General features: G+C 40.0%; 1 protein-coding gene and 1 long non-coding RNA gene across 3 annotated transcripts in view; one reads left to right on the top strand and one right to left on the bottom strand.

Moving 5' to 3' along the window:
* Nucleotides 1-1,004, top strand: part of LOC134807922 (uncharacterized) — a 49,867-nt gene extending 48,863 nt beyond the window's left edge. For both annotated transcript variants that reach the window (XR_010149556.1, XR_010149555.1), the window contains one exon: nt 58-1,004. This is a non-coding gene — a long non-coding RNA (uncharacterized LOC134807922). The remainder of the gene's footprint in view (nt 1-57) is intronic.
* Nucleotides 1,005-11,469: 10,465 nt separating this feature from the next.
* Nucleotides 11,470-17,099, bottom strand: part of LOC469777 (olfactory receptor 2T3-like) — a 30,935-nt gene continuing 25,305 nt past the window's right edge. Inside the window, 2 exon segments of the mRNA XM_016942484.4 lie at nt 11,470-16,567; nt 16,570-17,088. Coding sequence (XP_016797973.2) covers nt 16,104-16,567; nt 16,570-17,068 — 963 coding nt within the window. The 5' untranslated portion in view covers nt 17,069-17,088 and the 3' untranslated portion in view covers nt 11,470-16,103.

Below are 17,099 nucleotides of genomic sequence, written 5' to 3'. Positions count from 1 at the left end.
ATTCCACTGTTGCAAATTTTGTATTAATCCTTGTATGTCTGTTCTCTCTGCTGTTAGTCTACAGGTACACCCAGCAGCTCCAGAGAGACAGTGACCAGTGAGAATGGACCATGACGACGATGGTGGTTTTGTCAAAAAGAAAAGGGGGATATGCAGGGAAAAGAGAGAGAAATCACACTGTTACTGTGTCTATGTAGAAAGGGAAGACATAAGAGATTCCATTTTGACCTGTATCAAACAATTGCTTTGCTGAGATGTTGTTAATCTGTAACTTTTCCCCAGCCACTTTGCCCCAACCTTGACCTCACAAAAACATGTGTTGTATAGAATCAAGGTTTAAGGGATCTAGGGCTGTGCAGGACATGTCTTGTTAACAAAATGTTTACAAGCAGTATGCTTGGTAAGTCATCGCCATTCTCTAGTCTCGATAAACCAGGGGGGCACAATGCAGTGCAGAAAGCTGCAGGGACCTCTGCCCTGGAAAGCCGGGTATTGTCCAAGGTTTCTCCCCATGTGATAGTCTGAAATACAGCCTCGTGGGATGAGAAAGACCTGACCGTACCCCAGCCCGACACCCGTGAAGGGTCTGTGCTGAGGTGGATTAGTAAAAGAGGAAAGCCTCTTGCAGTTGAGATAGAGGAAGGCCACTGTTTCCTGCCTGCCCCTGGGAACTGAATGTCTCCGTATAAAACCCGATTGTACATTTGTTCAATTCTGAGATAGGAGAAAAATCGCCCTATGGTGGGAGACGAGACATGTTGGCAGCAATGCTGCCCTGTTATTCTTTATTCCACTGAAATGTTTGGGTGGAGAGAAACATAAATCTGGCCTACATGCACATCCAGGCATAGTACCTCCCCTTGAACTTAATTATGACATGGATTCTTTTGCTCACATTTTTTTTGGTACCTTCTCATTATCACCCTGCTGTCCTACTGCATTCCTCTTGCTGAGATAATGAAAACAATAATCAATAAAAACTGAGGGAACTCAGAGACTGGTGCTGGTGCAAGTCCTTGGTATGCTGAGTGCCGGTCTCCTGGGCCCACTGTGGTTTCTCTATACTTTGTCTCTGTGTCTTATTTCTTTTCTCAGTCTCCCGTCCCACCTGATGAAATATACCCACAGGTGTGGAAGGGCAAGCCACCCCCCTTCACTCTGCTAACACAAATAGTGACTCATTGAAAGAAAGATAAATCAAACTTCTTTTTTCTAGATTTTTTTGTGATAGAGTTCTGAATTAACATGTCTGGTGTAAGAACACAACAAGGATCTTCAAAATACTCAGAAGTACATTTGATATAAGAGTTAGCAAGAAACTAATGCATAATTTGGAACAAAATTATACTAGATATTTGAACCTCCTCCTCTCATAGAATCAGGCCATGCTGTGAGGCTGTGTAAATATTCTTTATATATATATATATAAACTTTAAATATATATTTATATAAATATACACAGGAGAATATATAACTATATTATACATTTCTTATTTTAATCCTAGTTATGCAGAGATATTTGGAGAATCCCATCTCCTTCCTGTCTAGCATGTGGTCCTCCAACCTCATCTCCTTAAAACTCCTTTCATTTCAAAGCTCACTAAATCTCAGGAAGAACTAGAATTTGGAGGGTCACTGCTATTTATCAGACAAGGCTTTAGTTGTTTCTGCAAACATCATATGCTTTATTGCCTGCCACAATCAATGTTTCATACAAACTGAGAAGCAGGAAAATCAAACACTGAGATGTCTCTAACTTCAACTCACTGTTTCCTTCTCTACTGTGACACTCACAGCCTATCTCTGTGTTATATGCCGAGGATGACTCAAAGGCGAATTGAACTTGAGTGCACTTAAGGAGGTCACAGTCAGTCTATTCAGGGAAACTTATGTAAATGTGATTTAAAGTTGAATTTTTAAACAGCTACAAAATAAATAAGGGCAATAGACACAAAATATATCTGGCCTTTCTGAAATAACCCATAATATCTTCTTCCACATTTTCTCTGAAAGAAATTAAACCTTTCTAACTTTTCAACTTCTGACATATTAAATGTTAAATTTTGATAGCCCTTGCCAAGAATAAGGACATAATAACTCCTCTTTCTGGGAAGACTTTAGCTATGTTTATGATGCAGGGATATTTTGGAATGAATTTACAAGTTTCAAATATATTTTGTATTCTTATAATAATTACAAAAACTAGTTAAGACATTCAACTCACCAAAAGTTCCAACATTCTGGGATGCTTCGAGGCTTTACTATAAATATCCAACAAATCTGAGACACATTTTATGTGTGTGTACATATATATGAATAGATAGATGATATAGTTTCTTTGTATCAAACACTACCCCCACTGGCAAATGGTGGCTGAGATCTGTGTACAATTTAAAAACATTCCAATAAACTGCAAAACACACCTGCTGATCTCGTCCAAATTTGTGGCCAAAGTGAAGCAAGGACCAGAGGAGCGACCAGCACATGTGAAGACCTAAAAGGTGTTTGCTCAGTAAATTGAGGGGGAGCAGGAGGGCAGGGAGATGCAGGGTTTGCTAAGCAAATCTCTGCTGCACTTTGATAAATGGGGATCACTATCATTAAGCCATTCAGAACAGCTCACCCAGGACATGGGACAGACAAGGGAACACTGTGTCCACACATAGTGACTGGCCCCCTGTTCATTCTTATTCTTCTGTATCCCCTTGTTTGAATTTCATGTAAAGGTCTTCATGCATGTTTAACTTGGGGATTTATTGTAAGTATAAATGGGGTCATATTAAATCTCTATTTGAAGCTGACAGCATCCCAGGAATTCTTCTAATATTAAAATTGTTTAATACTTTACCTTTCTTCCCTAAGAGCCTGAGTTACTTCCTATTATTCTCTTTACATATTAAAAAATGCAGGTTCTCAGGGCACCTGCCTAATATCACACACCTAACCTGAGATAGAAGGCACGTCTCAGCCCGAGAGTGAGAGCCAGCGCATGTAACTCTGCCTGATTCCTCTCAGGGACACCATCCTCCCTCTGCAGTCTACACTTTGGGTTTAGGCCACCCTCTGTGGGTTTCATCAAGGAAACATAAAATGATTGAGACAGTGTTTCTAGTGTTTTGTAACCCTCAGAAATCATCCCCTCTCAAAAGAAAATCAGTCACTTTTCCTCTATAAAACTTCAGTCACAGAAAAATAAATGCATCATTGTATGAAAATCCAAAAATATAGAATATATCTTATTTTTCCATAAATAATCGGAAATTAAAAATCCATGGACAATTATGTCACAGTATGTAACTGTTATATAGAAGTTATAAAAAAGAATTACATTTGCTTTTCTCCATTAAAAACATAATAAAAAAATGAGGAAATGCTGTGAAGAACTAATAGAACATTTCAGAAGCAGAACAAGTTGAGAGCAGTGATGACCCTTTTGTTCCTGCTAGTACCTCCTGTCTGTCTGGCCAAACTCACCATCAGATGATGTCTTGAACCTCACCTAGATGGGCTGGTGGTGTGTGGCCAGGTTAAGAGCACCAAGAGGAGTAAGAAAGTGACGTGCCTGGTTTTACCGTGTCCGCTAGGGGAGGGGTTGAAAGCTTTCTCGATACATCACCTCTGGGAGTTGAAGAAGAATGCAATTAAGAGAGCTAAAGAAGTCAGTAGGTATCTCTCCTGAACAATTCTGGTTTTCTTCTAATAGCTTTTACAATTTTTACCTCTGTTATTAAATGCAAACTCTTAACCAATATTAATAGTAGTAATCTCAAATCTCAACATCAAAATCTTATCTATGAAATATAGGAGTTGGTTCATATACAGCTTTAGCCTTTTCCACGTTACAAAATATATTCCATATATATGTGTGATCTTCATTTAACATTCAAGTAAATGTTGTAAGATATTGTTATTTTTCTTCTAACATTTCACAGGTATGGAATGTGAAACTCAGAGGGTTACCTCCACAAATCAGTACCTTGATTAAAACTAGAACTGAAGTCATCTTCACTTCCTCGTCTTTCTCCCTCTTCATTAGGACTGATTGTAGACTGTTTCCCTCTCACTCACTTGCAATCTATATTGCTTTAGTGCTGCATTTGATTTTATCTTTGTTTTTAAATACTGACATTAAAGTTATAGAAAAATATAAAAAAAAACTGGTTGAATGAAAATTTTAAAATCGACTCTAATGTAATAAACCAGACAAAAATGATACTTTAAATGTTATATCTTCCCTTTAAACTACAAATATTTAGTGAGTGTATACCATGTATTAGGCTGTTGGAATAAAACAGGGAAGAAGACAGAAGAAACTGCAGCGCCATCATGGATCTTGCAGCCAAATTCCTCTGAACTTTTCTCTAAATGTGTGCTCTGGAAAAACATTGACCATTTTCCTACGTCGTGGAGGTCTTTTCGTGACCACCTTTGTCTAGACAGTGTCCTGTTTTTAGGTGCACGTTTGAGGGCTGGAGTCTCTGACCCACAGTGCTGCAGCCTGCACGTGGTTTCTCCTGACTTCTTTGCTACTTCACTTTTCGTAAGGCTCTGAGAGTGCAGGCCCTTGTGAGTGGACACTGCAGGGTGAGAGGAAGAAGTAAACCCTACTTTTCCCCCTGTTTCTGATGAGGGTGCTGGTCAGCAGCTCTAAGCAACAGGGACCATGGGGGGCCTCAGACTTCAGCACCTGAGAGGCAGTTTCAGTCATATTGGTGAGATGCAGGCATCTGGGTTGCTGCACATCACCAGGGCAGGGTTCTCTCAGCAGCCCTGGAGTGCAGAGTCCCCATCAGCTCAGCAGTGAGGGGCACATGGGGCTCCAGTGGTGAGGACTCTTGGTCCTTGGATAACAACACTCCCCTGCCCACCTCTCCAGCCTTCCCTATAGCCCTTTGCCACCTCTAACCAATCTTCTGTGTTACATCTCTTCAGTTTGCAATATGTAATGTTTGTATATGACTGGACAGTATCTACTGGAGTTCATGTCTATCAAAGTAATTATATCACAATTGCAATCTTCTCCTAAGAATGAATAGTGACATTGTATTAAAAATTTCAACATTATAAATTATGCAGAAATAAAACAAATTATACAAAAAACACTCTAAGTTTTTCCCTAAGACAATCTACCATTTGGTATACAGTGTTACAAACTTAATACACAACATTGAATTACATTCCCAAAAGCCTCTTCAAATTTTGCTGCAGAATTAAACTCCACTTGCACCAGCTCCGAATTGTGTGTCTCTTCCTTCTTGGTCAATTTCATAGGTGTATCATTATTTAACTTGTCTTTTTTGATTAATATGTTTATATAACTTTTCATGTTTATCCATGTAACTACTGCTTTTGTGAATCGTGTTTTCTTTTCACATTTTTTTCATTGAAATGTTTTCTTTATAAATATAAATGTGGTTTTGTTATGAAAATAGTAACTGGCCAGATGCGGTGGCTCACACCTGTAATCCCAGCACTTTGAGAGGCCGAGGTGGGTGGATCACCTGGGGTCAGGGGTTCGAGACCAGCCTGGCCAGCATGGTGAAACCCCATCTCTACTAAAAATACAAAATTAGCTGGCGTGGTAGCACGTGCCTGTAATCCAAGCTACTTGGGAGGCTGAGACAGGAGACTCAGTTGAACCCAGCAGGCAGAAGTTGCAGTGAGCCAAGATCACGCTATTGCACTCCAGCCTGGGCAAAAAGAGTGAAACTCGGTCTCAAAAAGAAAAGAAAAATGAAAAAAAAAGTAACTCTTTGTGAATAGTATCAACTAAAATATTTTTATTTCAGTTTTCATTCTGATATTTTGTTTCATCCGAATTTTTTAAAGTATTTTGTTTAATATATTAACTTTAATAATTTCGTTAACTGTTTTGTGCTTACAAAGTCTTTATGCATTTGGGGATTATGTAAAGCATCTACCTTTACACTTTTAATGAGTTTCAGAGGTTTTTTGGTACCTTTGAGTTATAATACAAAAATAATTTATTTGGGTGTGATATGCAGTGAATTGCTAACATTATTGCTTTTAAGTAAAAATTAAATTCCAATGTTGAATATTTTCTTTTATTCATTAATTTCAAAAATAATTACTGTTTGTTCCAGGCACTATCTAGGTTTATGATGTTTGAAACAAAGATTCTTCCCACACAGCATTTATATACTAGTGGTAAATACAGGCAATAAACTAATAAATATGTAATGAAATGTCAAGTATTAATAGTCATAGTGAATAAAAAAGGCAGAGAGATGAGATGGGAATGATCAGCGAATCGATTTAACACAGGCTAGTTAGGAGCCCTTTATTTAGAAGGTGAAATTTCATCAGATCCGTAAATGAAGCAATGGAGTCAGTCGTAAACAACACGGCAGAGATGCTTTAAGCAGAGGAAACAGAGAAAGTTAAAAGCTGGGAGACTGAAAGTAACTTGTAACGTTTGAACAGCAGCAAGAAGATCTGTGGCCCCAGACTGAGGTGAGAAAGTTTGCAAAACAGAAAATGGGGTTAGAAATGGAACCAAGGAACAGGTCCTATAAAATCATGATGGTCCTGGGAAGGACCAGGGACAGGCAGAGGTGTGTTTAAGAAAGGGAAGACAAAAGTATACACGACACTCAAGAGAGTGAATGTGCACTTAGAAAAAGAAAGGAAGTCTCAGCCAATGTTTGGCCCCTGTCTTCTAAGAACTCTTCAGGAAGTTTACCAGGCATGCTCACAGTCTGTTCTGACTGTAGCCTGGCTTCCCCTCCCACCCCACCCCACCATACAACTCTCAGCAACAGACAGCACTCAGAGAATCTCCAGAGAGTGAAGGGCCCCAAAGCTTTGACTCTCCTTGCTTCTCGGTTAAGCCCACTCTGCGATATCACTGGAGGACGGACAGAGAGGAAAGACATTTGGAACAGGTATATGATTATCACTGAGAAGGCTTGAGCGAGAATGCAGGAAAGGGTTTGAGCTAGTCCTGATGAGACGTATGGTGTCTGGGCAAGGGGTGTGGTGGAGGAGGTGAAGTTGGATTGCCGTTTATACACACAGGAATATTGGGGCTGGGCAGGTTGGCATGGAACGCTGAAACTGAAATTTGGGACTCCAGTTGCCCAGTACACATCTACATGAAGATTATGCAAGGCTAGTGTATACACGAATCCAGAGTTCATAAGAGAAGGCAGTCCTGAAATCATGGGTTTGAGAACCAGTGTGTGTGGAGGAAACAACGGGATTGCACAAGGAAGGAGGGTCAACATCTTATACCAGAAGCCAGTGCAGGGGAGGCTAAGTTTCCACATTATCTCGTCTTTTCCATTGGTCTTTCACTGAATTCCTTTAAAGTATCTTGTTTTATTGGGTGTTCCCTCATGATAATTTTAAACCTCTAGTGAAACAATTGTCTTCCTGTATTTTCATGTTCAAAATAGTCAAGTTTTTAAGTTTGTTTTTCCTTTCAGTTGATCTATTTTGGCTAGGTTCAAAAGATCTAGTTCAAAAGATCTAACTAATTGTATTGATTAGAATACAATAAAATATATTTGGGAAGAATCGATGTTGTTAAAATGTTGCAGATTTTTATAGACAAGCATGATAGGTCTCACAGGTATTCATATGGTTAGAGGTCAAGTCTGGATTTTAAAATAATTTTAATAAAATTCTTCCACAATAATTATTGAGATTATTCTGAAATATTTTTAATTAGACTTTTTTCAAGAGAATATTTTTTCATTTAAAAATACTTAATAAGTATTAACTGGGACAGAAAAGCTATTGATATATATATATATATTTTTGACAGTAATATTTACTTTGGAAACCTTGCTTAGGGCTAAGTTCTACCTTTTTCTACATTTTAAAAATCTGCTACTAATTACAACATTGTAGTAACATCTATTGCATTTGAGTGTTTTATTAGATATGTAGTTCTGTTTTATGCATTAATACAGTATATTATTTTCTAAAAACTGAGATTTACTTCTGAAAATTAAAAAAAAAATCCCTTTCATTTAATTAACTAGTGCTTCACCATCAAGAAATATACTGGGTGTTGATTTCATATGCTTTTCCTAAAAATAGATAAGTATAAAAATAAAATTAGGCAAAAGCATTATCTTTATATATGTAAGTTATATTATAACTGATCTCAGTAATATCTATAGTTTATACTATGTTTGTCTTAAAATTTTATTTTTGTTGCTTTTATAAACATTTTCTCTGATATCAGTTATATATATATATAACAGAAAATATAAAAGCAACAAATATAATAAAATTTTAAGAATTAAACAAACACAAAGATATAAAACATGTCAAAAATTTTGTAAATAATCCTGAAGACACCATCAGAGATATAAAGAAATGCAAGATACATGCACAGAACAAAGGAAGAGGGGCCACCACCTTTATGGACTGGAGGTCAGGATATCAAGCCAAAGAGGACCTCAAGTCCTGAAATCTAACGAAACTTGCCCTGCCAGGTTTCAGGCTTGCGTTGGCTCCATGACTTCTATTTAACTTCCAATTTCTCTTTTTCGGAATAGGAATGTCTATCCTATATGTGAGTGTCACTGTTGCATTTTGACAGCAGATAACTTGCTGTCTGGTTTCACAGGTTTTAACTGAGTAAAATCTAAGTTGAATAATGTGCTAGAGAAATATTCTTAATACAAAGAGATTAAAAAGATTAGCAAGATGGTGGAAGAGGAGCTCCTATAATCGTATCCGCTCAAAGCAGCAATGATATAGCAGCCTGTCTGGCACAAAAGTCCCTTGGTGGGAACTTCCGGATCTTGACAGGAAGTGTCAAAACTGTGGTGAATCCCAACACTGAAGAGAGCTATTTTGAGAAGGCAGGGCCACACCAGGTGGCAGGCTCACTGACTGTGGTCCTGGCTACAGACACAGAAATAACATCCCTCTGGACTCAGCTAGTGCCCTGTTTGGCATTGGTCCTGCCACCTGAACCATCTGCCAAGGGGCCCAGGGGCACTCACATTGACCAGTACCTCAAGTAACAGGCCTGCTAACCTTAGTTCTAGCTCTGAACCCTGAAGCAGTCCATGACCCAGCTCCAGTCCCCCTCAGCCATGGTCTGGGAATAGACCTTCCTGCACAGAGACCTGCCAGGAGGCAACCCTGTTCATGCACCTAGAGGCAGGCTCTCAAAACTACATCCGACTGCCAATCTTGAAGCAGCTCTGTTACTTGGCACCCTTTTCCATTGTTCAAAAGCAGTCCTGCCCACTCAGTGACCTCCTGGGTGACACATTGAGCGATGCCCCTGTAAACAAGACTGCTGACATCAGTCCAGCTGGAGATCCTGAATCAGCCCTCTTATCCAGCTCCAGCTTCCATTCAGCCACAGCTTGGGGATATCTTATATCTTATATTTACAGGGACTATGCAGGAGGTACACCCATCCATGCAGGACAGAAGACCTCAGACTCAGCTGTGATCCATGACACAGCCCTGAGACTCAGTTCCAGGTCCTCTCAACTGTGGTCTGGGGACAATCCTTCTTGCCCAGAGACTTTCCCACCAATATAATGGGAGTCCTTCAAGGGACTCAATAGAATCCACACCCATTTCTGTACCTGGTAACAGGCATGCCATCTACAGAACCAAATGTGAACCCTGAAGCAGAGTGTCCTAGCGATAGCCCTATTGACCAAGGTACTAGAGGCAGTCCTCTCTACCAAGGGACCAGACAGGACTTATACTCAACAACCTCTGGTTATAAGCTTGCCAACTGAAAATTCTGCTGGAGACCGAGCAGTAGCCACATGACATGGCTCTAACCCTGCTCAACTGCAGTCCTGGAGGTAATTCCTATTAGCCTAGAGAAACAACAGGAGAATGTCTTTACCTACTGAAACCAGTCTATACAGACCAAAGAGCTGTTTGCAACTTCAGATGTGCACACATCAATGCATAGCTACTTTAGTCACAAAAAATCAGGCAAATGTGACACCAAAGTAATAAATACCACCAAAGTAATAAATACCACCAAAGTAATAAATACCACCAAAGTAATAAAGCTCCATTAACCAACCCCAAAGAAAGGAAATCTATGAATTGCCTAACAAAGAATTTTAAAATCATATTAAATAGGATCAAAGAGCTTCAAAATAACAGAGATCTAAAGCTAATGAAAAAATGCATAAACAAAATGAGAAATATAATAAAGACATTGAAATCATAAAAGGAAAGAATTCTTGTGCTGAGAAGATTTGTAGTCAAATTTGGAACACTCTAGCTCTCCCTCTCCCTCTCTTTCCACAGTCTCCCTCTCTCCTCTCCCCTGCACGGTCTCCCTCTGATGCCGAGCGGAAGCTGGACTGTACTGCTGCCATCTTGGCTCACTGCAACCTCCCTGCCTGATTCTCCTGCCTCAGCCTGCCGAGTGCCTGCGATTGCAGGCGTGCACCGCCACACCTGACTGTGTGTTTTTGGTGGAGACGGGGTTTCGCCATGTTGGCCGGGCTGGTCTCCAGCTCCTAACCACGAGTGATCTGCCAGCCTCGGCCTCCGGAAGTGCCAGGATTGCAGACGGAGTCTGGTTCACTCAGTGCTCAATGGTGCCCAGGCTGGAGTGCAGTGGCGTGATCTCGGCTCGCTACAACCTCCACCTCCCAGCAGCCTGCCTTGGCCTCCCAAAGTGCCGAGATTGCAGCCTCTGCCCAGCCGCCACCCCGTCTGGGAAGTGAGGAGCATCTCTGCCCGGCCGCCATCCCGTCTAGGAGGTGAGGAGCGTCTCTGCGCAACCGCCCCATCTGAGAAGTGAGGAGCCCCTCCGCCTGGCAGCAGCCCCGTCCGAGAGGGAGGTGGGGGGGTCAGCCCCCGCCCGGCCAGCCGCCCCGTCCGGGAGGTTTACCCAACAGCTCATTGAGAAAGGGCCATGATGACGTTGGCGGTTTTGTGAAATAGAAAAGGGGGAAAGGTGGGGAAAAGATAGAGAGATCGGATTGTTGCTGTGTCTGTGTGGAAAGAAGTGGACATGGGAGACTTCATTTTGTTCTGTACTAAGAAAAATTCTTCTGCCTTGGGATGCTGTTGATCTATGACCTTACCCCCAACCCTGTGCTCTCTGAAACATGTGCTGTGTCCACTCAGGGTTAAACGGATTAAGGGCGGTGCAAGATGTGCTTTTTTAAACAGATGCTTGAAGGCAGCGTGCTCGTTAAGAGTCATCACCACTCCCTAATCTCAAGTACCCAGGGACACAAACACTGCGGAAGGCCACAGGGTCCTCTGCCTAGGAAAGCCAGAGACCTTTGTTCACTTGTTTATCTGCTGACCTTCCCTCCACTATTGTCCTATGACCCTGCCAAATCCCCCTCTGCCAGAAACACCCAAGAATGATTAAAAAAAAAACAAAAACAAACAAATTTGGAACACTCCAGTACTGTAATGGAGGTGTGTAAATCTCATTAACTTTAGTGTAAAACTTGTAAAATATTCTGAATACAATTACGGAAGTGAGAAGTTCAATAGAGTACTTTAATAACATATTTCATCATACAGAGAAAGGAAACAATGAACTTGAATTTAGATCATACAGTTAGAGGAACAAAAAAATAAAATGCAGAAGCATCTGGAAACTATAAGACAACATCAAGCAAATACATATGTGCATTATGACATTCACAGAAGGAGAAGAGAGAAAAACAGAAAGCTAAAATGACAACATTTCCTAAATTTGTGAGTGATAGAGACATGCAGATTCATAAAGTTCAAAGGAACCCAAGCAAGAACAAACCAAAACATTATACCTGAGACATATTATGATCAGTTTGTCAAATCAAAGACAATTCTATAATTTGGAAAAATATGGATAAGCCCAGAGGACAATATTTTAAATAAAATAAGCCTGGCATAGGACAAATATTGCACAATTTCATTTATATGTGAAGTGTTCAATAGTCAAACACATAGAATCAAAGAGTAAAATGGTGGTTACCAGAGTTTGGAGCAAGGAAGGAAAGAGAAGATGTGGGTCAAAGGATACAAGATTTTATTTAAGCAGGAGAAATAAGTTCACGAGGTTTATGGTACATCATGCTGACTACAGTTCCAACAATTATGTACTTGAGAATTGCTAAGAAAGTAGGTATAAGAGTACTCAGCACATGAAATGATCACTTGGACCCAGGAGGCGGAGGTTGCAGTGAGCCGAGGTCATGCCACTGCACTCCGAGTATGGGCGACAGAGTGAGACTTTGTCTCAAAAAAATAAATAAATAAATAAATCTCCCAAGAAAAGCCTAAGACTAGAAGACTTCATGGTGAATTCATCCAAGCACTTAAAGAACTAACACATCCTCCTCTAATTTTTTCAAAAAAGTGAAGAGGAAAAACACTTCCAAATTCATTTACTGAAGACAACATCACCTTTAAACCAAAGCCAGATAAGAACACTAACTCCCAAAGTATTATAGGTCACTATTCCTGATAAACAGCTTTCATAATTTTTTATAAAAATTAACAAAATACTAACAAACCAAATTAAGCAGTGCATTAAAAGGATACTTCACCATAATCAAGTGGGATTATTCCTAGGATGTATAAACCAAAAGTATGTGAGACAGGTCTCAATCAGATTGAAAGTTTATTTCACCAAGGTAAAGGACATGCTTGGAAAAAAGAACACAGAATTACAGAAACAGTCTGTGGTCTGTGCTTTTCTTTAAAGATAATTTTGAGGACTTTAATATTTAAAGGGGAAAGCAGGCTAGAGGGGAAAGAGGGAGAGTATGATAATCCACAGGTTGCAAGAAGAAAAGAAGCAAAGAAGCAGGTAGGTGAATAGTCATTTATGTATTCCTTTCACACTCAGTAGAAGGATCATCACTTTATGTCAGGTAAGGAGAATGTGGAGTTACTGCCTGTTACTCTAACCTTTTATCTGTAGTTAACTGATTAGGAACAAAAAGAAAACAAAAACCAAAGGAAATGCAGTTTCTTGCATAACTCAGCTTTCAGCTTAATATCTTTTTTCCTTTTGGCATAGTAAATTGGGGTCCCAAATTTTTTTCCCACAGATGCAAAGATGGTTCAACATACACCAATCAATAAATATGATATGCCACATTAACAGAATAAATGACAAAAACAATTGTGCATCTCAATAGACATAGAAAAAGCATTGGATAAAATTCAACATCTTTTCATGATAAAAACTCAGATTTGTTATAGAAGGAATGTGCCTTTACATAATAAATCTCACAGCTAAATCATACTCAATGGTGAAAAGCAAAGATTTTCAGCTAAGATCAGGAAGACAAGAGTGCTCACTCTCACTGCTTCTATTCAACGTAATACTGGAAACTAGCCAGAGCAATTAGGCAATAAAAAGAAAGAAAAGGCTTTCAAATCAGAGGAAGTTAAATTATCTTGCCATCTGTTTGCAGATGACATGATTTTACATATAAAAAACTCTAAAGACTCCACCAAAATCCCGTCAGAATTAAAGAATTCAAGAAACTTGCAGGATACAAAATAAACATATATAAATGGGTTGTATTTCTATACACCAAAAAGGAACCATCCAAATATGTAATTAAGAAAAGAATACCATTCCCAATACCATCCAATAGAATAAAATACATAGGAATAAATACAGCTGAGGGAGTGAAAGATCTGTTCACTCAAGAGGAGATAAATAAGTGGAAAGATATCTCATGTTAATGGGTTAGAATAATATTCTTTAAATGTCCATATTACTCCAGAAAATGTCTGATTCAGTATAACCCCAACTAAAATTCCACAGGCATTTTTTACATAAATAGAATAAAACCATTCTAGAAATTTTGTGAATGCACAAAAATATCAAATAGCCAAAGCAATATTGATAAAAAGAACAAAGCTGGAGGCTTCAGACTCCGATTTCAAACTATATTACAAATTATAGAAATAAAGCCATGCTTATATGGTCAATTAGTCTTTGATGAGGGTGCCAAAAATGCAGCATGAAGAAAGGATAGTCTGTTCAATAAATGGCATTGGGAAAACCAGACACATACATGCAGAGGAACGAAATTGGATTCTTATCCTACACTATTCCCCCAAAACCAAATCTAAATGGATCGAAGACTTAAATGTAAGACCTGGACTTGTAAAAGTCCTGGATGATGACATAGGGAAATAGCTCTTTGACATTGATCTTGGCCGTGATATTTTTGCTATGACACAAAAATTAAGGCAACAAAAGCAAAATAAGCAAGTAGGACTGCATCAACATACAAAAACTTTTGCACAGAAAAGGAAACAACAAAATGAAAAGGTAATCTCGGCAATGGGAGAACATATCTGCAAACCATATTTTGGATAAGGAGTTAGCATCCAAAATATAAAAGAAACTGACAAAATCATTAACAAATATCAAATTACCCAACTTAAAAATGGTAAAGACAGTGTGAATAGACATTCTTCCAAAGAGGGAATACAAGTAGGCAACAGGTGAATGAAAAGATGTTCAACATCACTAATCATCAGGGCCATGCAAATCAAAACCACAATGAGCTATCAGCTCACACCTGCTAGGATGGCTATTACCAGACAATACATAACAAGGGCTCTCAAGTGTGTGTAGAAAATGGATCCCTTGTACATGTGCATTGCTGGTAGAAACGTAAGTTGCAACAGCCTGTGTTGAAAGCTGTATGACAGTTTTATAAAGATTAAAAATAGAGCTACTATATAATTCAGCAATCCCTCTCTGTACACGTTCCTGAGGTCAATAATATAATTAAATAATATAATGACAACATAAGAACATTGTTAGTCATCTGTGGTGTCCATTTGAGCAGTTTTGCCCATTTAATTACAGCAATTTCTGAAACGAAATTTTACCTACCTCTAACAACCCCCTCTTACAAGTGATATTTCTGCACCACTTGGTGGAATTTACTTCCAAATTCAGATCTCTGTACACAAACTCAGACAAACTCCTTTCATGCACCGCAGGAATAATTTTCAGTGAGAAGCAAAAGTGTTCAGCCAATGTGTCACGTAAAGCAAGTACTTGACAGTTCTCTCGAAGATGCGATAGGCATGGGAACACCTGGCTTCCATTCATTGTCGGTAAATCAGGCAAGCTCAGGGCTGTGCCAAGGGGAAGTAAATTAACAGCTTCACGATACAGCTCGAGATTCAGCTTCTTGCATATTAATTAGAACAAATGTATTTCTTTCCTAATTTCTCACGTTCCAGAAATACTAGACCCATGAATTATTTTGTTAATGAAAATGATAGTGATCTGCTGCTCATAGATTTACAGAAGTTGCCTTTGTAGCATGATATACATCTGGCAAACTAAAGGTTAGTGACAAGTTTATAACCATTTTGCTGGTTTTCCCAGTTTCAGAAGAAACATGCTGAGGGGGTTAAGCTTTCCTAAGTCTCCATTATCGCACGCGACTGTTATGATATTTAGTGTAAACGTAGTAGACCATTGTCTGGAATAGACTAAATCCTAAAGAAACTAAATCTGGAACTACTTTTATTTACATACTATGAAAGAGATGAACCTATTCTTTGAATTTTGAAATGGATTCATTTTTGGTTTAGGTGGTTCCAATGGCCAATGCTAAAACTACTGGTGTTTACACTACAAAGTTCACTTCAGCCTTTGGAGAAAATGCGTTTCTTTGTACTTACTGAGATACAATAGCAGAAACACTGACCCCAGTGGCTGCCAATGTGAACCGAGGTTTACAATGTATTGCAAAGGGAGGGAGCAGCCAATACTCCCCTCTAGGGCTCTGCTAGGATTCTAAGTCTTTACAATGAGTCTCTTCGAGGGGTAAAGTGTTTAAGACCAAGTCTCATACTAAAATGCTCAATGAACCTGGGATGGGAGATAAGATAAAAGGCACTCTATAAGGTCTTTCATAGGTCAGCTACAGCAGTGCAGTTAAAAACACTCCAAAGATATTAAATCCAATGAGATAAATGGGAGCAATAAGCAGTATGGAGGGAAAACGCCACGTATAAGAAAGAAGGAAAATATGAGTGGGCTTTGTGCTGGGGACCCGGGGACCTGAGGGCAAAAGAGAGGAGAGATAGGGAGTAACGGAATTATAGAAAGAGGAGGGGACAATGCTTGCCCTTTACTACTTTTCTTGGTTCATTCTTGACTGCATCATGCTCCTCAGAGCCCTGGTGACATCTTTGTTGCGGAGACTGTAAATGAGGGGGTTCAGCACAGGAGTGAAGATGGTGTAAAAGGCAGACACCATCATGTCCTGCTCAGCTGTGTGGTAGGAACTCGGGAGCATGTAGGTGTAGAAGGAAGCACCGAAGAAGAGCAGCACTATGATCATGTGGGAGGAGCAGGTGGCCAAGGCCTTCCTGCGGCCGGCGGCGGAATTCATCCTGTGGATGAGGTGCAGGATGAGGGTGTATGAGCTGGAGATGACCATGATGGGGGCGAGAAGCATGAGGATGCAGCACAGGTACATGAGCGTCTTATAGAGGGAGACGTCAGAGCAGGAGAGCTTCAGCAGGGCAGGAGTCTCACAGAAAAAACTCAGGATTTTCCTAGACTGGCAAAAGGGGAAGCTCATGGTAATGGGGGGAGCAACAAACCATCAACCATTCCCAAAACCCAGCAGGCTGACACCAGGAGCTGGCACACCCTCTGGTTCATCAGCAGTGGGTAATGGAGAAGTCTGCAAACAGCAGCATATCGGTCATAGGCCATGGCAGCCAGGAGGAAAACCTCAGCTCCAGCCAGGGTCAGGTAGAAGAACATCTGGATCCCACAGCCTGATGGGGAAATGGTATAATCTCCAGTGACCTGGCCCACAAGCATCTTGGGCACAGTCACGCATATGTACATGAGATCCATAAGTGCGAGCTGGCTGATGAAGAAGTACATGGGGGTGTGGAGGCGGGGCTCTGAGAGGATGAGGAGGATGAGGAGGATGAGGAGGGCATTCCCAGTGAGGGCCATCAAGAAAAGAAGGAAGGTCACGGTGTAGAGGAGGGCAGCATGCTTGCTCTCAGCAAAGAGTCCCGTGAGGGTGAAATCGGTGCTTGCTGTTTGATTCTGAGAAGTTTGATTCCCTGAGCACATGACTGGCTCACGGTTTCCACCTGAGGGAAAA

Source organism: Pan troglodytes, chromosome 1, assembly GCF_028858775.2.
Source record: "Pan troglodytes isolate AG18354 chromosome 1, NHGRI_mPanTro3-v2.0_pri, whole genome shotgun sequence".
In the NCBI taxonomy this organism is placed as follows: domain Eukaryota; kingdom Metazoa; phylum Chordata; class Mammalia; order Primates; family Hominidae; genus Pan; species Pan troglodytes.
The sequence above is the reverse complement of the archived record's forward strand: the minus strand, read 5'-3'. Positions and strand labels throughout refer to the sequence as shown.